Source organism: Electrona antarctica, assembly GCF_951216825.1.
Source record: "Electrona antarctica genome assembly, chromosome: 12".
In the NCBI taxonomy this organism is placed as follows: domain Eukaryota; kingdom Metazoa; phylum Chordata; class Actinopteri; order Myctophiformes; family Myctophidae; genus Electrona; species Electrona antarctica.
In genome coordinates this window covers 51,925,333-51,943,017 of record NC_136793.1, presented here as the reverse complement: position 1 = coordinate 51,943,017, position 17,685 = coordinate 51,925,333, and the positions used below count along the sequence as shown (strand labels likewise).

General features: G+C 43.3%; 1 protein-coding gene across 2 annotated transcripts in view; it reads left to right on the top strand.

The window, feature by feature from the left end:
• Positions 1–14,776, top strand: part of LOC306934703 (spindlin-1-like) — a 30,407-nt gene extending 15,631 nt beyond the window's left edge. For both annotated transcript variants that reach the window (XM_079517396.1, XM_079517395.1), the window contains exons 3-7: positions 517–565; positions 1,595–1,689; positions 7,318–7,473; positions 9,560–9,793; positions 10,746–14,776. In XM_079517396.1, the coding sequence (XP_079373522.1) occupies positions 517–565; positions 1,595–1,689; positions 7,318–7,473; positions 9,560–9,793; positions 10,746–10,945 (734 nt within the window). In that variant the 3' untranslated portion in view covers positions 10,946–14,776. The remainder of the gene's footprint in view (positions 1–516; positions 566–1,594; positions 1,690–7,317; positions 7,474–9,559; positions 9,794–10,745) is intronic.
• Positions 14,777–17,685: the final 2,909 nt, after the last annotated feature.

Sequence of the window (17,685 nt, the reverse complement as noted above, 5' to 3'; positions counted from 1 at the left end):
CGTCCTTGTGTGTTTTGGGGCACGTGTTCCGGGTACCATACTCGAGGCCCTGGTAGGTTAACCCATTTAGGCCTGACGTCGAAATTTTTTAAAATGTATTCTAAATCAGTTTTCTGAAATACCTATGTTTCTGTATCAGTGGTGCTCAATATTTCATGTCAAGGATCCCAACAATTATTATGTAATTGGCCCCCGGCCCGCATCTGAAAATATCTTGTTCCAGGAACCTCTCAGAAGCAGAAGATTTGAGTTAAACACGTTCGCTGTGAAAGAATATATATTCAAAGATTTGCGCCACATTTTCACGACTTTTCAAAAATAGCAGACCTACAAGCTCGTAGCGCGCCACTCGGTGGCGCGCTATGAGCTTGTAGATCTGCTATTTTTCAATAGCTAAAGTAGAACGGAATGCTATAAACACCAAAAGGGTTTCCCGCCCAGAATGGGTTAAGAAAAACCAACTATACCAGGGGGTTCTTCTGAGGACCCGTGTTAAACCTCCTTCTCTGATTTCAGGACATTCAGGAGTGTCGGCAAACATGATGAAGAAGAAGAATTCGCACAAGTAAGTTAAAACTCTTTTAATAGGATGGATATTTTATGAATACTCGTACTACTAATTTGTTATGAATATTAAAGTGAATAATACTGCACTGATGCTAATTATACCGTATGGATGTTAACAGTGATTATATATGATTATGTATTAATATTGTATGAATGATAACAGTGCACTATGCGAAAAAAAATGTGGATTAAACAATGAAAACATAACTCGGGCAACTCGGGAATTGCAGGGAAAGTGTTCTACAATTAATTAACTCGGGCAACTCGTTAACACTCCCATCGCCCAGGACGAAGTTCTTTGTCCTTTCTATTAGTAACGCCCGACGCCTAGGACGAAGTCTTGTCCAAAAGACGAAGTTTATTGATATGAGAACGGATCGCATGGCTCCACAGCCTGGGAGCGCCTGTTGGGCAATCCTCTGTGACGCGCAAGAGTGAGACGTCATCGAAAAACTCCCTCCCCTGTTTAGCTGATGAAAACGAAAATCTTAAAACGTTCATAACTCGCGATCTAAATCATCCCGTCTAATTATGAAAAAAGTCCAGTCCGCAGTCCAGTTGCTAGTCGCGATAGATTTATTCTTACCTCCCGTTGTTGTCGATCGACTCTAGAGTCGTGTGGCTATTGTTAGCTGCTACACACACATCAACAACAACTTCCGGTCCGTCCGGAAAAGGGGTCCGTGTTTATAAATCGACTGGGCGCTATAATGTAATGGATTAAATAACCCTGAGCGATTCAAGTGTTAATAGAGGTCAAAGTGATAATAAGGGCATAATAAGACATGAAAAATATCCCTCTAAGGTACATTTTGAACGGATTGCTTATTTGCGATTAATCGTATGATCAACTAATCGAGATTAAAAATGTAACATTTGACAACACTAATTAATGCAAATTAAACATTGTTTTGAAGATCAGTGCTTTTACATTTCTAACTAAGGTCATTAACACTTCATATCTTCATATACTCTTCCTTGTCATTTCTCTTTCTCTCTGCTTTCTCTTGTCTCCTCGCATCTCTAGGAAGCAGAGGACCAGTGTAGGTCCCAGTAAATCTCTCTCTCAATCCAGGAGGAACATTGTTGGTTTTAGAATCCAACACATCTGGAAGGAAGGAAGTAAGTCGCATCCAATGTGATGAGATTAAATGAACTGAGATGACATGAAATGAGATTTGGTGCAATGTAACTAAATTAGATTACATTTCACATTTCATAACATGGAATAAGATTAAGTGAGATGTAACTCTGAGAGTTATGGGGGTTCTTGGAATTAAGAAATGTTGAACTAGGGTTCTCGGGCCTGAAAATAACGCACTTCAATATCCTCTAAGTGACTCATCCAACAAGCTTTGAACTGAGAAGATTGGACCTTCCATTCCAGAGATAATGGCCAAAACATCTTGAAAACAGCCACTTTTCGCAGATTTTCGATCGCTGATCTTTTTTATTGAGTTTTGGCCATTGTCGCCCGTTTTTCTTTAATGACACAGGCTCAATTCCCGTCAGAAAAAAAAGAAAAGAAGTGCCCACCAAAATGCGTTTATATACTTCATATGTTCAATAGAATAGTGATATTTTTTGGTTTAAAACGTTTTATTTGAACGAAATATGAACATATAGCCTACAATAAAAGTATTAAATTAAAATATTAATAATGTTATAGGCCTACTACGCTATTCAGAAAAAGGGACACAGGAGTTTGCACTAATGTGACTGTCGAAGCACGGGGAAAAAACGACCTCACGTCTTTCACATGGTCTGTCACCCTTTGAGCATGCAGTGGGTCCCCTTCTCCGCTGCAGAGAATGTGATCATCCCGCTTTGTACTTTATGAAAAGTCCGATTGGGTGTTAAATTAGCCAGCACGTCCAGTGCACAGCACACTGATTATTAGAGAGAGAGAGAGAGAGAGAGAGAGAAAGACGCTGCGTGCTGGTGGTTATTATAAAACTAGCCTACTCATCTTTGTTTGTGTTCCGTTTCACGTTATTGCTGCACACATGCAGGCAAAAGCAAAAAGGGGTTTAGAAGTGACAATGTCCATCACAGGGAAAGGAAACTCCTCGCTCCGTCCGTAATACACACAATTCTCACAGAGTGACTGATTAGGCTAATGATTGACAGGTGCAGCAGCTTTGGGAGCGTGCCTGAAGATGTCTGTCAGACATTCATATTTTGCTAAAGTGTATATAAACTCTGTAGGCCTATCTGATTAATTGCGGGAGGATGCAGGATTCGCGGGGTCCCACTGATTTCATCTTGACCGGCCGGCGGCCGTGCCTGCCCGCCCGCAGGTAGGCTATTTAAATACCGCCCGCGCCGCCAACATTTACGTTGGGTCCCGCTGGCTCCAGTTCCCGTTGCAGGCTTGCAGCCCTCGAGTGTAATCCATAATTCCATATAAATATCATCAAACATGTTTGAAAATGATGGGAGGGTTCAGATTGGACATTTGATCACTCATAGATAAGGGGAAAGAACGCGCACTGTGTGAAAACTCCTTTAGTGTAATTTCCCTACAAGAAAAAAAAAACTCCGGGACAACGGGTCCCGAAGAAATTTCCGGGCGGGAAATTGCGTGCCCTATTCCCGGGAGGCCCGAAATCCCGGGATCCCGGCATTAAACCCTAGCTCAAAGTGCTTTACAGAGCAATGGAGAAAAAAAAGAAAAGCAAGGCATAAACATTTAAAAAAAAAACAAGAGCAGTAATGCAATACAGTGAGGACATGAATAACAAAAGAAATTAAAAGATCAATTAAAAGCAAGAGTGTAGAAGTGAGTCTTGAGGCTGCCTATCGAAGGTACAGTGGGAGTTTGTTCCACGCCGTCGGCCCGTAGAAGCAAAACGCTGCTTCCCCGTATTTTTTAGTTGCCATTTTTTTAGGCAAAGCGAGCAGGCCCGCAGTGGAAGACCTTAGGGGGCGGTTTGGGAAATATTTAGGCAGGCAGTCATGTAGGCTAGGAAGGTCTGACCCCAATGAACTAGGACAGGTAGTACCCGAAAAAAGTTCTATTTCCGTCTGCCTTACCGTTAGGCCGATGGGCATTGGTCAGTTGAAATTAATTTTTTGGGGGTAGTAGATAGATATATTTTTTTGCTTCACAGAACCTGAGGCTCGGCTCGGCCCGGCCCGATTAGCATTCATTTTGGGCCCGGCCCAAAAATGACGGGTCGGATAGGGCAGAATTTGAGAACCGCAATCTAGGCATAGATTTAAAAAAAAATGCCATTAATGATTGTTAAAGTAGCAGTAAGAGTATAAATCAGTAGTGCAACATCAACTGAAGCATTCAAAATATTACTATAAATGAAATATGATGTGATAAATGACGTGGTATTGGATTGGCACATTGGCATACTCACCGATACCAGCATTTTAGGCAGTATCGGCAGCTTTTCCGATACTGGTGGTATACAGTATGTATTGCACAATTCCCACTCGCGTGAATTCCCACAGACATGAGAGTCGTCGGTTCGTTTAGAAAAGTGGTTCCCAAACTGTGGGTGCGTGCACCCATTGTGGTGCGCGGACGCCCTCTCACGCACCCCGCGTGACATGAAAAGGGTAATGGCATTTCTTTGGTGTTATTTAACACAAACGGCAAAATCGCGTAAACACCGTTGTAAGGAGATGTATGTATAGAGCAGCTGCGGGAGTATACAGCAGCTGCGAGTCTTTCAGTGCAGTGACATTCCATGATTATTTGCCATAATCATATTAAAAGAATTATCATTTTCGGTCAAATACAACAAGACCGGACGCTGGTAGTAGTAGCGACTAGCGCAGCATGCAGATTAGGTTGTTGGTTGGCTACTTAACCCATTTTGCGCGGGAACCCCTTTGGGTGTTTTAAACATTATGTTATAATTTAGCTATTGAAAAATAGCAGACCTACAAGCTCGTAGCGCGCCACTCAGCCACACAGCTTGTAGGTCTGCTATTTTAGAAAAATCGTGAAAATGTGGCACAAATCAATCTATATTCTTTCAGAGTGAACGTTTTTAACTCAAAGCCTTGCTTCTGGGAGGGTCCCTGGAACAACATATTTTCAGATGTGGGTCGGCGGCCAATTACATATATTTTTGGGGGTCCTTGACATGAAACTGTTTGAACACAACTGACATAGAAACATAGGTTTTTCAGAGAACTGTCAGGATTTAAAAGACATTTGTAGAATAGAATCGTCTTCAGGTCTAAATGGGTATCAGATGTGAAACCTACCCTCCATCTGGTCTCATTCAGTAGAATGCGTTGGTCTAACCAGGGCAATGGAGTGAATGAAAGCTCAAACTCGTTTCACAAGCCATAGTCAGGATAGCCTAATCTTATCGGCGTCCATTTTCATTTTTCTATTAATCCCGCCTTTCTTTTCTTAGGATGTAAAAAAATTCAAGGCATTCCTTGGAAAAGAAAACTAAAATTTAAAATGAAATAAAAATTGAATATTTCGTATATGGTCTGAGCCAAAGTCTCTTGTCCCGTCCGGTCCTGGACGGACATAAAAACTGTTAAAAACTAGAAAAAGTGCCCTTCTGGGCACAGGTCTCCACCAGGAGGATAGGAGTGTGTGTGTGATGTTTGGCAAAATGTTTAGGAGCAATATAAACGTGTGTGTGTGTGTGTGTGTGTGTGTGTGTGTGTGTGTGTGTGTGTGTGTGTGTGTGTGTGTGTGTGTGTGTGTGTGTGTGTGTGTGTGTGTGTGTGTGTGTGTGTGTGTGTGTGTGTGTGTGTGTGTGTGTGTGTGTGTGTGTGTGTCGCGGCTTGTAGCGCCACCATGAGGCTGATTTTAAAACGGTCAAGTGGCATTTCTTCCAAAGCCTAGTGGGAATATGCATGCACAGTTTCACCACAATCGGACGCTGCGTTGAGTAGTTGTGGCGATTTGTACAAAACGCGTACAAAGCGGGCTACTCCTGAAAGGTTTAGAAGCCAATCGTAGCCAATGAGGGTGGATTATGAGAAATCAAACAAACCCGTCTTGATCACATGACTATGGAGAGCATGTGTACCGATTTGCGTGAAATTTGGATAAAATCTGAAGGAGTAATATTAGAAAATGTGTTTTACATATGCCGGCCTCCTGGTGGCGCTATAAAGAGCAGATGTGAAAAATTCCAGGCAAAGGTTTTTCCTTGGCCTCTAGGGAGTTGGCATACAAAGTTATCCACAGATCCGTGCAGTTAGAGGTAAAAACACTTTTCGGCCAGTTATAGCGCCACCATGAGGCTGAGTTGAAAATGTTCATGTGGCATTTCTTCCCCGGCCTAGTGGGAATGTGCGTGCACAATTTCACGGAAATCACACGATGTGTTCATGATTTGCAGCATTTTGTTTGAAACTGAGCACTCCTGCAAACTTTGGAAGCCAATCTTAGCCAATCAGGATGGGGTATGAGAAATCTGAAAGACCTGTTTCGTTGAATGGCTCTAGAGAGACTGTGTACCAATTTGCGTGATGTTTGGACAAAATCTGTAGGTGTACTGTCCAAAAACTTGTTTTGCACAAAGCGGCCTCCTGGTGGCGCTATAACAGGCCGTTCTGGAAATTTTGGGGCAGAGGTTCATCGTTGGCATCCAGGGAGTGTGTGTGCAAAAGTTGGCATCGACCGGGTTAACGGTGCCGGAGATTAGCTGTTCACAGACGGACGGACACACGGACGGACAGACACACGGACGGACAGACGGAGTGCAAAACATACTCTCTCCCCATGCCTTCGGCCTGGTGGAGACAATCATCACTACACCACTGGATGTCAGAGAACAGTGGAACATTACAAGCATGAACGGGAGTCATGGGACCAGACATTACAAACAAGCCACTGGTAGATTAACAAACATAGCCAGGCTCAGCTACTGTAGCAAGGCTGACATCAAAGGGATTGGACATGACTAACGTTCAAGGGGAATTTCACACATGCTATATTATTACTATTCCATTACTTTTTCTATTCCTGTCTGTTGGTCTGTCCTAGTCTCGCTCTCGCGAGCACCCACTGTGGACTGGTCTCCTACAATTCCCAAACGCTTCCTCCACCATACAGTCAGTATGCCAGTCGGTATTACAGCCATAGGCCCAAAGCGGACATGACACCTAGCTCCTCCCCGCTTCCGTTTCGTCTTCTCTTTACAGTCGTGCAAATCTGTCCTAATGTAAATAATAACAAAATAATGTAAGCATATATAGCTTGCTACTTAGCAGAAATGGAAATCAAACAAATATTGAATGTAAAAAATAATATTTGGAAATATCTCCAAATATATCTTGCGGATGGCCGATGCCGGCTTCCTGTCTCGGCATGCAGAGATTGTGTCTGAATAGTTAGTTGTCTGGCTACACGAGACTGTCCCGTCCTGTCCTGACTCTGAATGTCTTGTCTGTTCTGTATGCAGTGGCGTGCACAGATAGACACTAGGGGGTGCTAGAGCACCCCCTGCCCTTTTGGCAATGTGCCCTTTTGGAAAAAAAAGAAAAAAAAAACTTTTTTTTTCTTTTTTTTGATTTTTCAAAAATAGCAGACCTACAAGCTCGTAGCGCGCCACTCGGTGGCGCGCTATGAGCTTGTAGATCTGCTATTTTTCAATAGCTAAAGCATAACATAATGCTAACACCAAAAGGGGTTCCCGCCCAAAATGGATTAAGGCAACCGGCCGGTTCCACGCGCTGCACAAGTTGCCCTTTTTTAACTTGAGCACCTGCCCCTCTAAATGTCTGTGCACGCCACTGTCTGTATGTCTTGTGTAGGTAAGTCGTCGCAGTGGAAGGGCACGGTGTTGGACCAGGTGCCTGTCAATCCATCGCTCTACCTGATCAAATACGACGGCTTCGACTGCATCTACGGCCTGGAGCTGTACAGCGACGAGAGGGTGATAGGACTGGAGGTTCTGCCTGACAGAGTGGGTAAGAATGTTCACATGGCGAGCTAATTCACCGAGTCACAGAGTTATCAATAAACTGAGACGTCACCGAGAGGAAACACTGACGCGGAATGGACATGGTGGTTGAAAGTAGGTACTGCAGCTCGAGCGGCTGGGCTACGTCACTATGCGTATGTGACGCACGACTCGCGGTGCTCGTTCGTGCTTTCGGCGCCCCGGTGCGTTCATGAGAGCTCTGTTGAATTGAATACAATTCCATGACGTAGATGGGGCTGGGGCATTAAGCAAGTAAATCCACTAGTTGACCTTGTTGGTACTAGTTGACTAAAAAAAGGGTTTTTTATTTTATTTCCCCCCCCCCTCCTCCCCCGATTTTGTAGGCCTCAAGATCAGGTACATTTTTTAAATGTACAAATATTTATCTCCGCCCCCACCACTTTTCCAACCTGGAAGAAGGGGTGAATGAAAACGCCTCATGCGCTGGGTGAGCAACTCCATGCAAGTGGATGGGAATTCCGGTGTCATCTCTATTATTTATAACTACTAGAACAGTGTCAGGCATGCCAAATGACACTTTAGTGCTGGTTCTGATGTCAGAACAGGTCAGCTTACGGAGGTCTGTGTCAGGCATGCCCAAATATGGAGTATTGTGATGTCAGAAGAACAGGCCAGCTCCATATATGGAGTTATGGACTAGACGCAGGTTTATAGTGTTATTTAAAACAAACGTCAAAATACGGTAAAACACCGTTTCAGTATAGAGCTGCGTGACTCGAGACGGGAGAGCGGCAGCTCTCTCTCTCTCTCTCCCTCTCTCTCTCTCTCCCTCTCTCTCTCTCTCTCTCTCCCTCTCTCTCTCCCTCTCTCTCTCTCTCTCCCTCTCTCTCTCTCCCTCTCTGTGTAGTGACATAGTTGAACAGAGTCAACGAGGGAGGGCTGGGTCTCGTCATTGCTCTCTCTCTCTCGTCATGCTCCTCGACGTGCCGTTTCTCTCTCTTTCGCTCTGTCTCCGTCTCTCTCACCCCAACACAGTGAACACACACAGCTGGCTCGCTGGCTATATTAATGCAAATGCAATCATGGCGCCCCCCCTTGAGCGAGCGAGGTGAAACGCAAAGCAACGAGCAATGTGGGACAGTTTTGTTGTGATTGTCAACAGCTCTGGTAAGAATGTCGGTGCGCTAAAATGCACTAATATTATGCAAGTTTGTAACCCTCCGCTGCGTTGTCTCGAGAGGCGGGGTGCACGTCGCTCACAGAGAGCAGTCTCAATGTCACGTTGAAGCATATTATATAGCAGAGGACACACCGGATCTATATCGGATAGGATCGGATTAGCGCCATTTTGGTCGGACTGGGTCCAAACCTTCTCGGCTCTGTTTCGGACCGGATCCAATCCTTTCGGGGCCATTTCCGGGCGGGTGCGGCCAATTAGAATGTTTCTCGGATCCGTACCGGTTCGGTTCAGATATCACCAGTCCCGTTTCGGAATTGTATGTACCCGTGGTACCGTCTAATACGGACCCTGGGCAGGGGCCCTGTCCAGAGCCCGGGCAGAGGCCTTTTTGGGGGCGGTTCTAGACAACCGTGGGTCCGACTGGGATTCATTCGAACTCTGGTCTCCCGCGTGAAAGTCCAATATCTTAACCACTAGACCGAAGGGATATCCCTATGTCATCTCCCCCGGTCATATTAGACTTTTGAGGCCATGAGGCTGAGGCTCTGAGCCACTCTGCTACAGCTGTACTGTACATGATGCGAATGTAGCATCACAGATTCTCGTGTTAGTCATATTCGTGCAGCTCTATGTCCGACATTAAATCTTTCCTGAGATCCTTCGCTGTCCTGTAGTGAAACATCAGCCTCCTTCGCAGTAGGTCTGTGAATCCCTCTTAAGACGATAAAACAACTTGATCAAGACATCCTAACGTGATTGAGACAAATCCCCTGAAAGCTGCTGAGACCGCTTGGCGCAGGTCTGTAGTTCTTGCGTGACAGAGTGGGGGATGTGGGTGGATGGATGAATGACAATGACATTTTTGCTGATCTCGGATCTGGAGGTGTACATTGTTGAAACGTTGATCTCTCTGCTCTTCTGTCGACCGCAGCGCCGGCTCGCGTCAGCGACTCGATGCTGGCGGAGACGATGATCGGCAAGGCGGTGGAGCACATGTTTGAGACGGAGGAGGGGCCCAAGGAGGAGTGGAGGGGGATGGTGTTGGCCAGAGCGCCCATCATGACCGCCTGGTTCTACATCACCTACGAGAAGGACCCCGTCCTCTACATGTACCAGCTCCTGGACGACTACAAGGAGGGAGACCTTCGCATCATGCCTGACTCCAGTACGACTTACTTTACTGCTTTAGCCCATTAACCTACATTCTAAAAAGAAAGTCTTCTAAATCCTAACAGTCTTCTGAAAAACCTCTGTTTCTACTGTATGTCAGTGGTTCTCAACCTTTCCATGTCGAGGACCCCCGGAATTATCTGTATTTGGCCACGGACCCCCATCTGAAAATATGTTGTTCCAGGTACCCCCCAGAAGCAAAGGTTTGAGTTAAAAACGCTCTGAAAGAATATATATTCTATATATATTATGAAAGAATATATATTCAGCAAACGGTTTTAACTAAAATCTTTACTTCTGGGGGGGTCCCTGGAACAACATATTTTCAGATGGGGGTCGCGGTCAAATACATGTCATTCTGGGGGTCCTTGACATATAAACGGTGTGAGCATCACTGATAAAGAAACGTAGGTTTTTCAGAAAACTCTCTGGATTTGGAAGACATTTTGTAGAATCTGATCCTCAGGTCAATCGACTAATCAAATGACTCCCGAGCGCGGCATCGGTAACGTGCGTCACAAATCGTACGACTTTGACTTTGAGGTCTTAACCCATTCTGAACGGGAACCCCTCTTGGTGTTTTAAGCATCATGTTATACTTTAGCTATTGAAAAATAGCAGATCTACAAGCTCACGGCGCGCTATGAGCTTGTATGTCTGCTATTTTTGAAAAATCGAAGAACGACTGACATAGAAACATAGCTTTTTCAGAAAACTGTCAGGATGTAGAAGACATTTTTAGAATCTGATCTCAGGTCAAAATGGGTTAAAGAAAGGGATATATTTACTGGCGACCCATTAGAGAAAAACGGGTCTGTGACCTATTTTCAGTCGCTGGCTGAAAATGCACAAACCACCTTCTCTGCTGATATGATATTTCACTCCCTCCTTCCCACTCTCTCCTCTGTCTCTTTCTCTCTCTCTCTCTCTCTCTCTCATCCATCCAGACGACAGTGTGCCGACGGAGCGAGAGCCAGGCGAGGTGGTGGACAGCCTGGTGGGGAAACAGGTGGAGTACGCCAAGGAGGACGGCGGGAAGCGCTCCGGGATGGTGATCCACCAGGTGGAGGCCAAACCCTCCGTCTACTTCATCAAGTTTGACGACGACTTCCACATCTACGTGTATGACCTGGTCAAAACCTCCTAAGACCCACCCGCCCCCCCCCCCCCCTCCCCCTCGGTTGGACGCAACCACCTCTCCCTGACCCCAACTCTGAAGATGAGAGCATCATTAAAATACGGTTGAAAAAAAGAAGAAGAAAACACAAAAAGGAGATGAAAATTGAGATAAAACGCACTGAAGGCCTGAAGACGGAAGTTATGTAAACCCGGTCCAGACTAGTTAAGACCTGCTTCTTAAAGAAAACCCGAAGGCTAGAAGAGTAGCTACAACTTCACTTGGCTCACTCCTTTAGAAGGATTACATGCTTACACGGCTAGCATTCATTATTGAAAATAATGTTCCAGCTGCAAGCTAACAAGCAAGGCATATATACCTGCTTGTATATGCCTGGCTATGCTACAGCAAGCTAGGATCACCCATTTGGCTTCCATTACGAATACTAACACTTGTGGTTTTTCAGTTGAACTTATCATGCAGTTTGGGGTGCGAGAACACGACCCTAATTCACGATTTCACGTGTCTTATTGCTGGGCTAAATTTGTAGAAATGTGTTCAAAACAAATCAGCACAGTACTGACTCTTCACTGTTTGTCAGAGTAAATAGTAGAGAGAGACATTTCTAAGGTTTAACACATTTGACCAGATAAGGCCCAGTAAGAAAAGAACTACAGCTCCCACTCTAGGGCCGGGCAGTCATCTCCATATCCATCATGTTCTGAGGCACAATCAAATCATATACTATTTGACCAAAGATATGCTACAGTTAAACACAATGTGCAACAAAGGCATTAAGGATATTGTAAAATCATATTTTTCCACCAAACATAATGATCTGGATTACAATAATCAGGATTCTCGTGTTAAGTCATATTCGTGCAGCCCTACGACCGACACAAAATCTTTCCTGAGATCCTACGCTGTCCTGTAGTGAAACATTAGCCTCCTCCTTATGCAGGGTAGTAGGTCTGTGAATCCTTCTTAAGACAATAGAACAACTTAATCGAGACATCCTAACTTGATTGAGACACATCTCCTGAAAGCTGCTGAGACCGTTTGAAACCTTTGGGGGAGGGGCAGGTGCGTCTGGTTGGGGATTTGACCCATGACCCCCCCCCCGCCCTTAACATATAGTAGTACTACATCAAAATCTCTAAGGCATCTTTACCGAAACCCCACGTCTCTGCCAGCCAAGTCCATGGCCCTGCATTCCCAGAATGCCAGTATGAGGATTTATTTGTGTGAAAGGAGCCGCTACGATCGATCGCACCCCCTTCCATTGTACATGGACAACTACTTGAACCCGGATGTACGTCAAAGGATTACTCGTCTAATCGCTGAGGATTTTACCGCACATGTCCAACGGGATAGCGTTTTACTGAGCGTGCTTCAAAGAGAAGAGTTGTCTATGGTGGGGGCGGAGACTCTTGTGGAATTAAAACATGTCTGACTGGCTTTTTTTCCCCTTCTTCTCCGAGTGGTGTAAAGAACCAGAGGACATTGAGTTAGAGACTCATGTTTTGTTTTTGTTTCATTTTCTGTCTGTGTATATTCTTAAAACTGTCTCCCGCCACTTTGTTCTCTACCGAATGATACAGTCATTGTAGCAGCTCACCCCGCTCACAGATTACCTTAAAAACAGACATCTTGACTTGATCTTTAAATCTTTTTCTGTTATGTTTTCGTTCACCGAGTGCTCTTTACCATATGGGGAAATACATTGGTACAGAAAAAAGGTTGCTGTCTGCCAGGTAAATGATTAGCCAACAGATTAGCTCTTAATTCTGCATTGGTTCCAAATAATTTCCCTCGTATGTTTTTCAGTTATATGCATCGCATCGTCAATGGTTTTGGAAGTAGAAAATACAGAGGAGCTAGGATTCAAAAAGGCTACCGTGTTGAAGTTGTAAACAGAACTATTGACGTTAACTGCTCTACCACCAAGTATTGTTCCACAGTCAGCGCACACCTGTCCATCATCCATACAGTGCCTAACAAACAAACCAACAACAGGCAGGTTTTCATTGAATAAGTTGTTTATGGGGGAGTTTTTTGTTTTGGTTTGTTTTTAAGAGCTGTGACAAAGATCCATATATTAAGTTTTAAATCAAGTGTGCAACATATTGTCAATGGAAACTTGCCTTATTATTGTTTCTCTGCCTGCCTTTTGGTTCGTCTGTTTGTTTTCCTTCTATTATTATTTAGAATTATGCTAAATTCTTGGTTGTTTCTTTCTTCATTGTTCATGTCGACACATTTTATACAACTTTTATTTCTGTCTACTTATGATTTTTCTATTGGCATCTAACTGTATTGTTTCTTGTTAAAAAATGATTTTTATAACATATACTGTCTCTCTCCCATCCTGTCGTGTGTGTGTGTGTGTGTGTGTGTGTGTGTGTGCGTGTGTGTGCGTGCGTGCGTGTGTGTGTGTGTGTGTGTGTGCGTGTGTGTGTGTGTGTGTATGTGTGTGTATATATATATATATTATATATATATTATAAATATTTACTTGTATTAGCCTGTTGTACTCCTGTAGGTGGCTAGTGTGGAACCTCCCCAAGAATAATGCGCTAACCAGAATACCAGTTGGAGGTGTTTTGATCTTGAAGCATAGCTCGGCTAACAACAGTTATGCTAGATTACTGCTACTTAGTCACGTTTTTACCCTCATGGGATTTCAATTTTTGTATTATTTCTTTTGCTGTTATTGTATTGCTGATTGACAAATCTGAGTTTTGTCGTCGAATCATTGGTTCTTAAAGACTGAGTTGCCCTTTTTTTTTAATGAGCCCAATTTTCACAACATCTCTGCTTTGTTTGTTGTTTCCGTTGGAGATTAAACTTGTTGTTTTCAGTTCTGTTGGATGGCGGCCATTACATCATTCTATACAGACTGTTGCACGTGAAGACACTGTAGATGGCACGCTATTCCACTGCGTTCAGGGCCGGATTAACACCTCTGAGGGCCCCTGGGCACTGAAGCTCGAAGGGCCCCCCTTCACGCGCGTGCAACATTTTTGCGGTTTTGGAGCCGTTTTGGGGCAGTTTTATGCCGTTATATTGGCCTATTTCCGGTCGCCTACCCCCCCCAGAGTGACAGCCAATCTAGCGCATTGTTGCTGCTTTACACACAATTGCACTTTTTTTTCTCACCAACAATAAAACACTAATCTTTTTAGACCCCATTTATTTCATTCGGATTAGCAGGGAAATATTCTGTGGAGCAAAAAAAAAAAAATAATCAAAACTTTTATTTTTTTATTTTTTTTGAGGGGCCCCTGGTGGCCAAGGGCCCCTGGGCACGTGCCCAAAGTGCCCATATGGTAGATCCGGCCCTGACTGCGTTACTGCAACAGAGGGGAACAGTTCATCTGATTTTCTTTCATGTTACTATTAATAGAAGTTTAAAGGACCATACCGGAGACGAAATATGTCATTGTGTATTCACAGTTATAGTCTTTCTTTATATTATATACGTAAAGATAAACCATTCTGGCTTTACTGGCTTTGTTTTTAGACATCACGTTTACATTTTCTCCATAGTCATTAAACTCCTAGCAAGTCAAGGACAGCTGACTGTCTGTACAGTTGATAAATCACCTAGACCATTTGAGATTCCCTTTTTCTATTTTTAGCTATACTTTTATAATCAATGTTTTATTTAATGCGTTGATGCTCGGTGATGATGTAACTTTTATCAAAGAAAAACGGTGAGGTCAAATGTGTGTTGGAATATCCAAGTCAAAGTGGTAAAAATTTACAGACCACCGTTATGGTCCTTTTTTTTTCTCTCCTTCATCATTTCAATCATTTTTTGTGTAACAGTATGCCACTGAATAAAGTCCATCTACCACATTTAGAGGCTCTAGTGCCAGACATATGCAGGACTGCTGACATCTTGGGTGGTTACCACGGTAGCAACGGGTTCGGTTCACCTTGGCAACCGTTCCACTGCAGGTCCAACTCAAGAGTTATAACAATCTGAATGTCAAGGCTCTCGTGGAAACAGGGTTGACAAAGCATATTTACTACATAATTATTTTATATTTGAACCTACTTTATTTTGGTAGCAGTATTCAGGTATAACTGTCTCTGCAGTGGAAACCAGGTTTCTATTTTCTCCACCAAGAACATCAGTGGTTTTTAACCCATTTAGGCCTGACCTCGACATTTAGAAGGATTTAAAAGATTTCTATCTTCTAAATCCTCCAGTTTTCTGAAATAAATATTTTCACGATTTTTCAAAAATAGCAGACCTACAAGCTATGAGCTTGTTAGATCTGCTATTTTTCAATGGCTAAATTATAACGGAATGTTTAAAACACCAAAAGGGGTTCCCGCCATAAATGGGTTAAGCTCTGGTTGGTCCTGAATGTGGAATCCAGGCCAGTGTGGCATCAGTTTGGGTTAGTCCTCCACTACATCAACTCTCAACGCACAACTGTGGACACCTGCACTCACAGAAACCTCTGGAATGACATAGAAGTGTTTCTTTATTATGGTGTGACAGTTTGGGCGGCTCTGTAGCAGGGGGGAATCAGCATTAAACGAGACCGGACCTTAACTAGAATACGTGTCTGGGGGAAAAAAAATCATCATGTTCATTTAAGGCAGGCGGGCTCTCTCTTTCTTGAACTGTCACCAATGTGGATTTTCTGTAAAACCTGACCCATGTTTTTATTTTGAGTCCTAATCAGGGTAGAAAATGTACCCCCTCGCCTCTCATCTGACTGGTGAAAGTAGGACTCCATATCCTCCACAGTGACTGACCATGGAAGACGAGACTAATATTCCTTAAAAAAAAAAGAAAACGCTGGACGTAGCGCTGCCTAAGAGACAACATTAACACAGATATCTACTTGACCATGAGGGTGTCATTGCTGCTCACAGAAATAAAATAAACACACCCTGAGCCCAATCCTGTATGTGTCCATTATGGTTCAAAACAAAGACACAGGGTGATTTTAGAACTGTCCCAAGGCACAGTGCATCTGCTGCAATTTCAGACTGGGTGACCCTGTTTTGTTCAAATTGCATCACTTCCAGGAAAAAAGAATAAAATAAAAAAAGATCTGGCAATCCTCTGACTAGGCTGGACAGAAATGGAACCAGTCAGAGGGATAACAGTCCACATGATGTTCACGTCGGTAGAATCGCACATCATTGACAAAAGGAGCAAAAACATTGGCATTGATACTTTATGGAATAATTGTCGTGCTGTACTGTGTGAGAGTGCGAGAGAGAGTGAGTGTGTGTGTGTGACTGTGTGTGCGTGCGCGTGTGTGCGCGCTGTATGCGTGTTTCCTGTCAATCCGACCCTCTTTAAAAGAACAGTGTTGTTTTTGCATGCCTAATGTAGCTCAGTGTAAATGTGTGAGTTTGCATGTTGATGTTGTTCCTTTTCTTCCTTGGGGGTCAGTTCTGTGGGCCGAACTCTGTTGTGGCTTTCTGGGTGTGTTTGTTTTATTATGGTTTTTGTACTGTGTGTCTCAGAGACTGGTATTTTTTGGGTTCTTAAAGAAAATAAAATGAAAATTCACCCTCAAACAGAATTCAGATCTGTTATTCCATGTCCTGATCTCGGATCATAGAAGGAGACAGTGTTTGAGCGTGTTCACCTTCTTAAGAGCGCAATGGCAATGGCAAATGTGAGTTCTGTTTTTGGGTGAATTGTCCCTTTAAAGAGTGCCAACTACAGATGCCAGTGTTGTACAGCTGTGAAAAGCTCATTCTATTTACACAAATAAACCATTTCTCTGTTGTTTTTCCAAATGAGGCCACTGAATTTGTGTTCTTATTTTGTATTTCCACGTTAGCACTTAGCAGTCTAATCAATGAGCCTAAACAATCCCTGTATGCAACCATTTTACATCATAAAATTATGGTAAAATTACTAAAATAAAGTAAGAAACAAAATGATATGGTAAATCTGAACTCAAAACATGTTGAAAATGTAGGTCATTTTTACACCAATGAAGATTCTAGAGGCATTCTATAGGCTACAAACTGCAAAGCAATCACTTTTCACTTTTCAGTCACTGATATTTTGTTAAAGTACCGGCAAGTGTATATAGCTCTATATCCTGACCATCAGAATAGAGCTATATACTATACTATACTGGAGTTTTTGTCCAGTAACAGGAGTCTCTCTGTCTAGCTCTTTAATAAACAGAAGATGCATACAGGATTACAATATAAACATTAAGCAAGTGAAATTGGACATATTGGCTCATAAATTATTCTCCTTCTGAATGGCAATGGTAAATGGTGCATTTATATAGCGCTTTCACACACATTCATATAAGCTTTACATAGATTTTGCATTACATTCACCATTCATTATGAATGTATGGGTGAATGTATTATGCAATGTAATTACACCGATGCCAGAGGAAACGATGCAAGGCACGAACCTGCACATTGGGAGCAGGGGTTCAGTGTCTTGCTCAGGGACACTTTGACACTAACTCTGGGGGAGCCTGGGTTCGAACTGGCAACCTTGCGGTTCCCATCCAGCCACTCTACCCATGAACCACCGCCGCCCATAGCATGTATATTAATTTTAATATACAAAATGAAGACAATTTACTTGTAATTTTGTGAAAAATTGTTAAATATATTTTCATGTGAGGTTCAGGATCAGAAGGGCTGAGGCACATTCCGTAACAAGTTGTTGAGCTGCACCTGTCACAAAGGCTTGTGATTTCACCCAATCATCATCTGAATGAACCGAAGGATCAGAGATGTACATCCACCGCGACTCC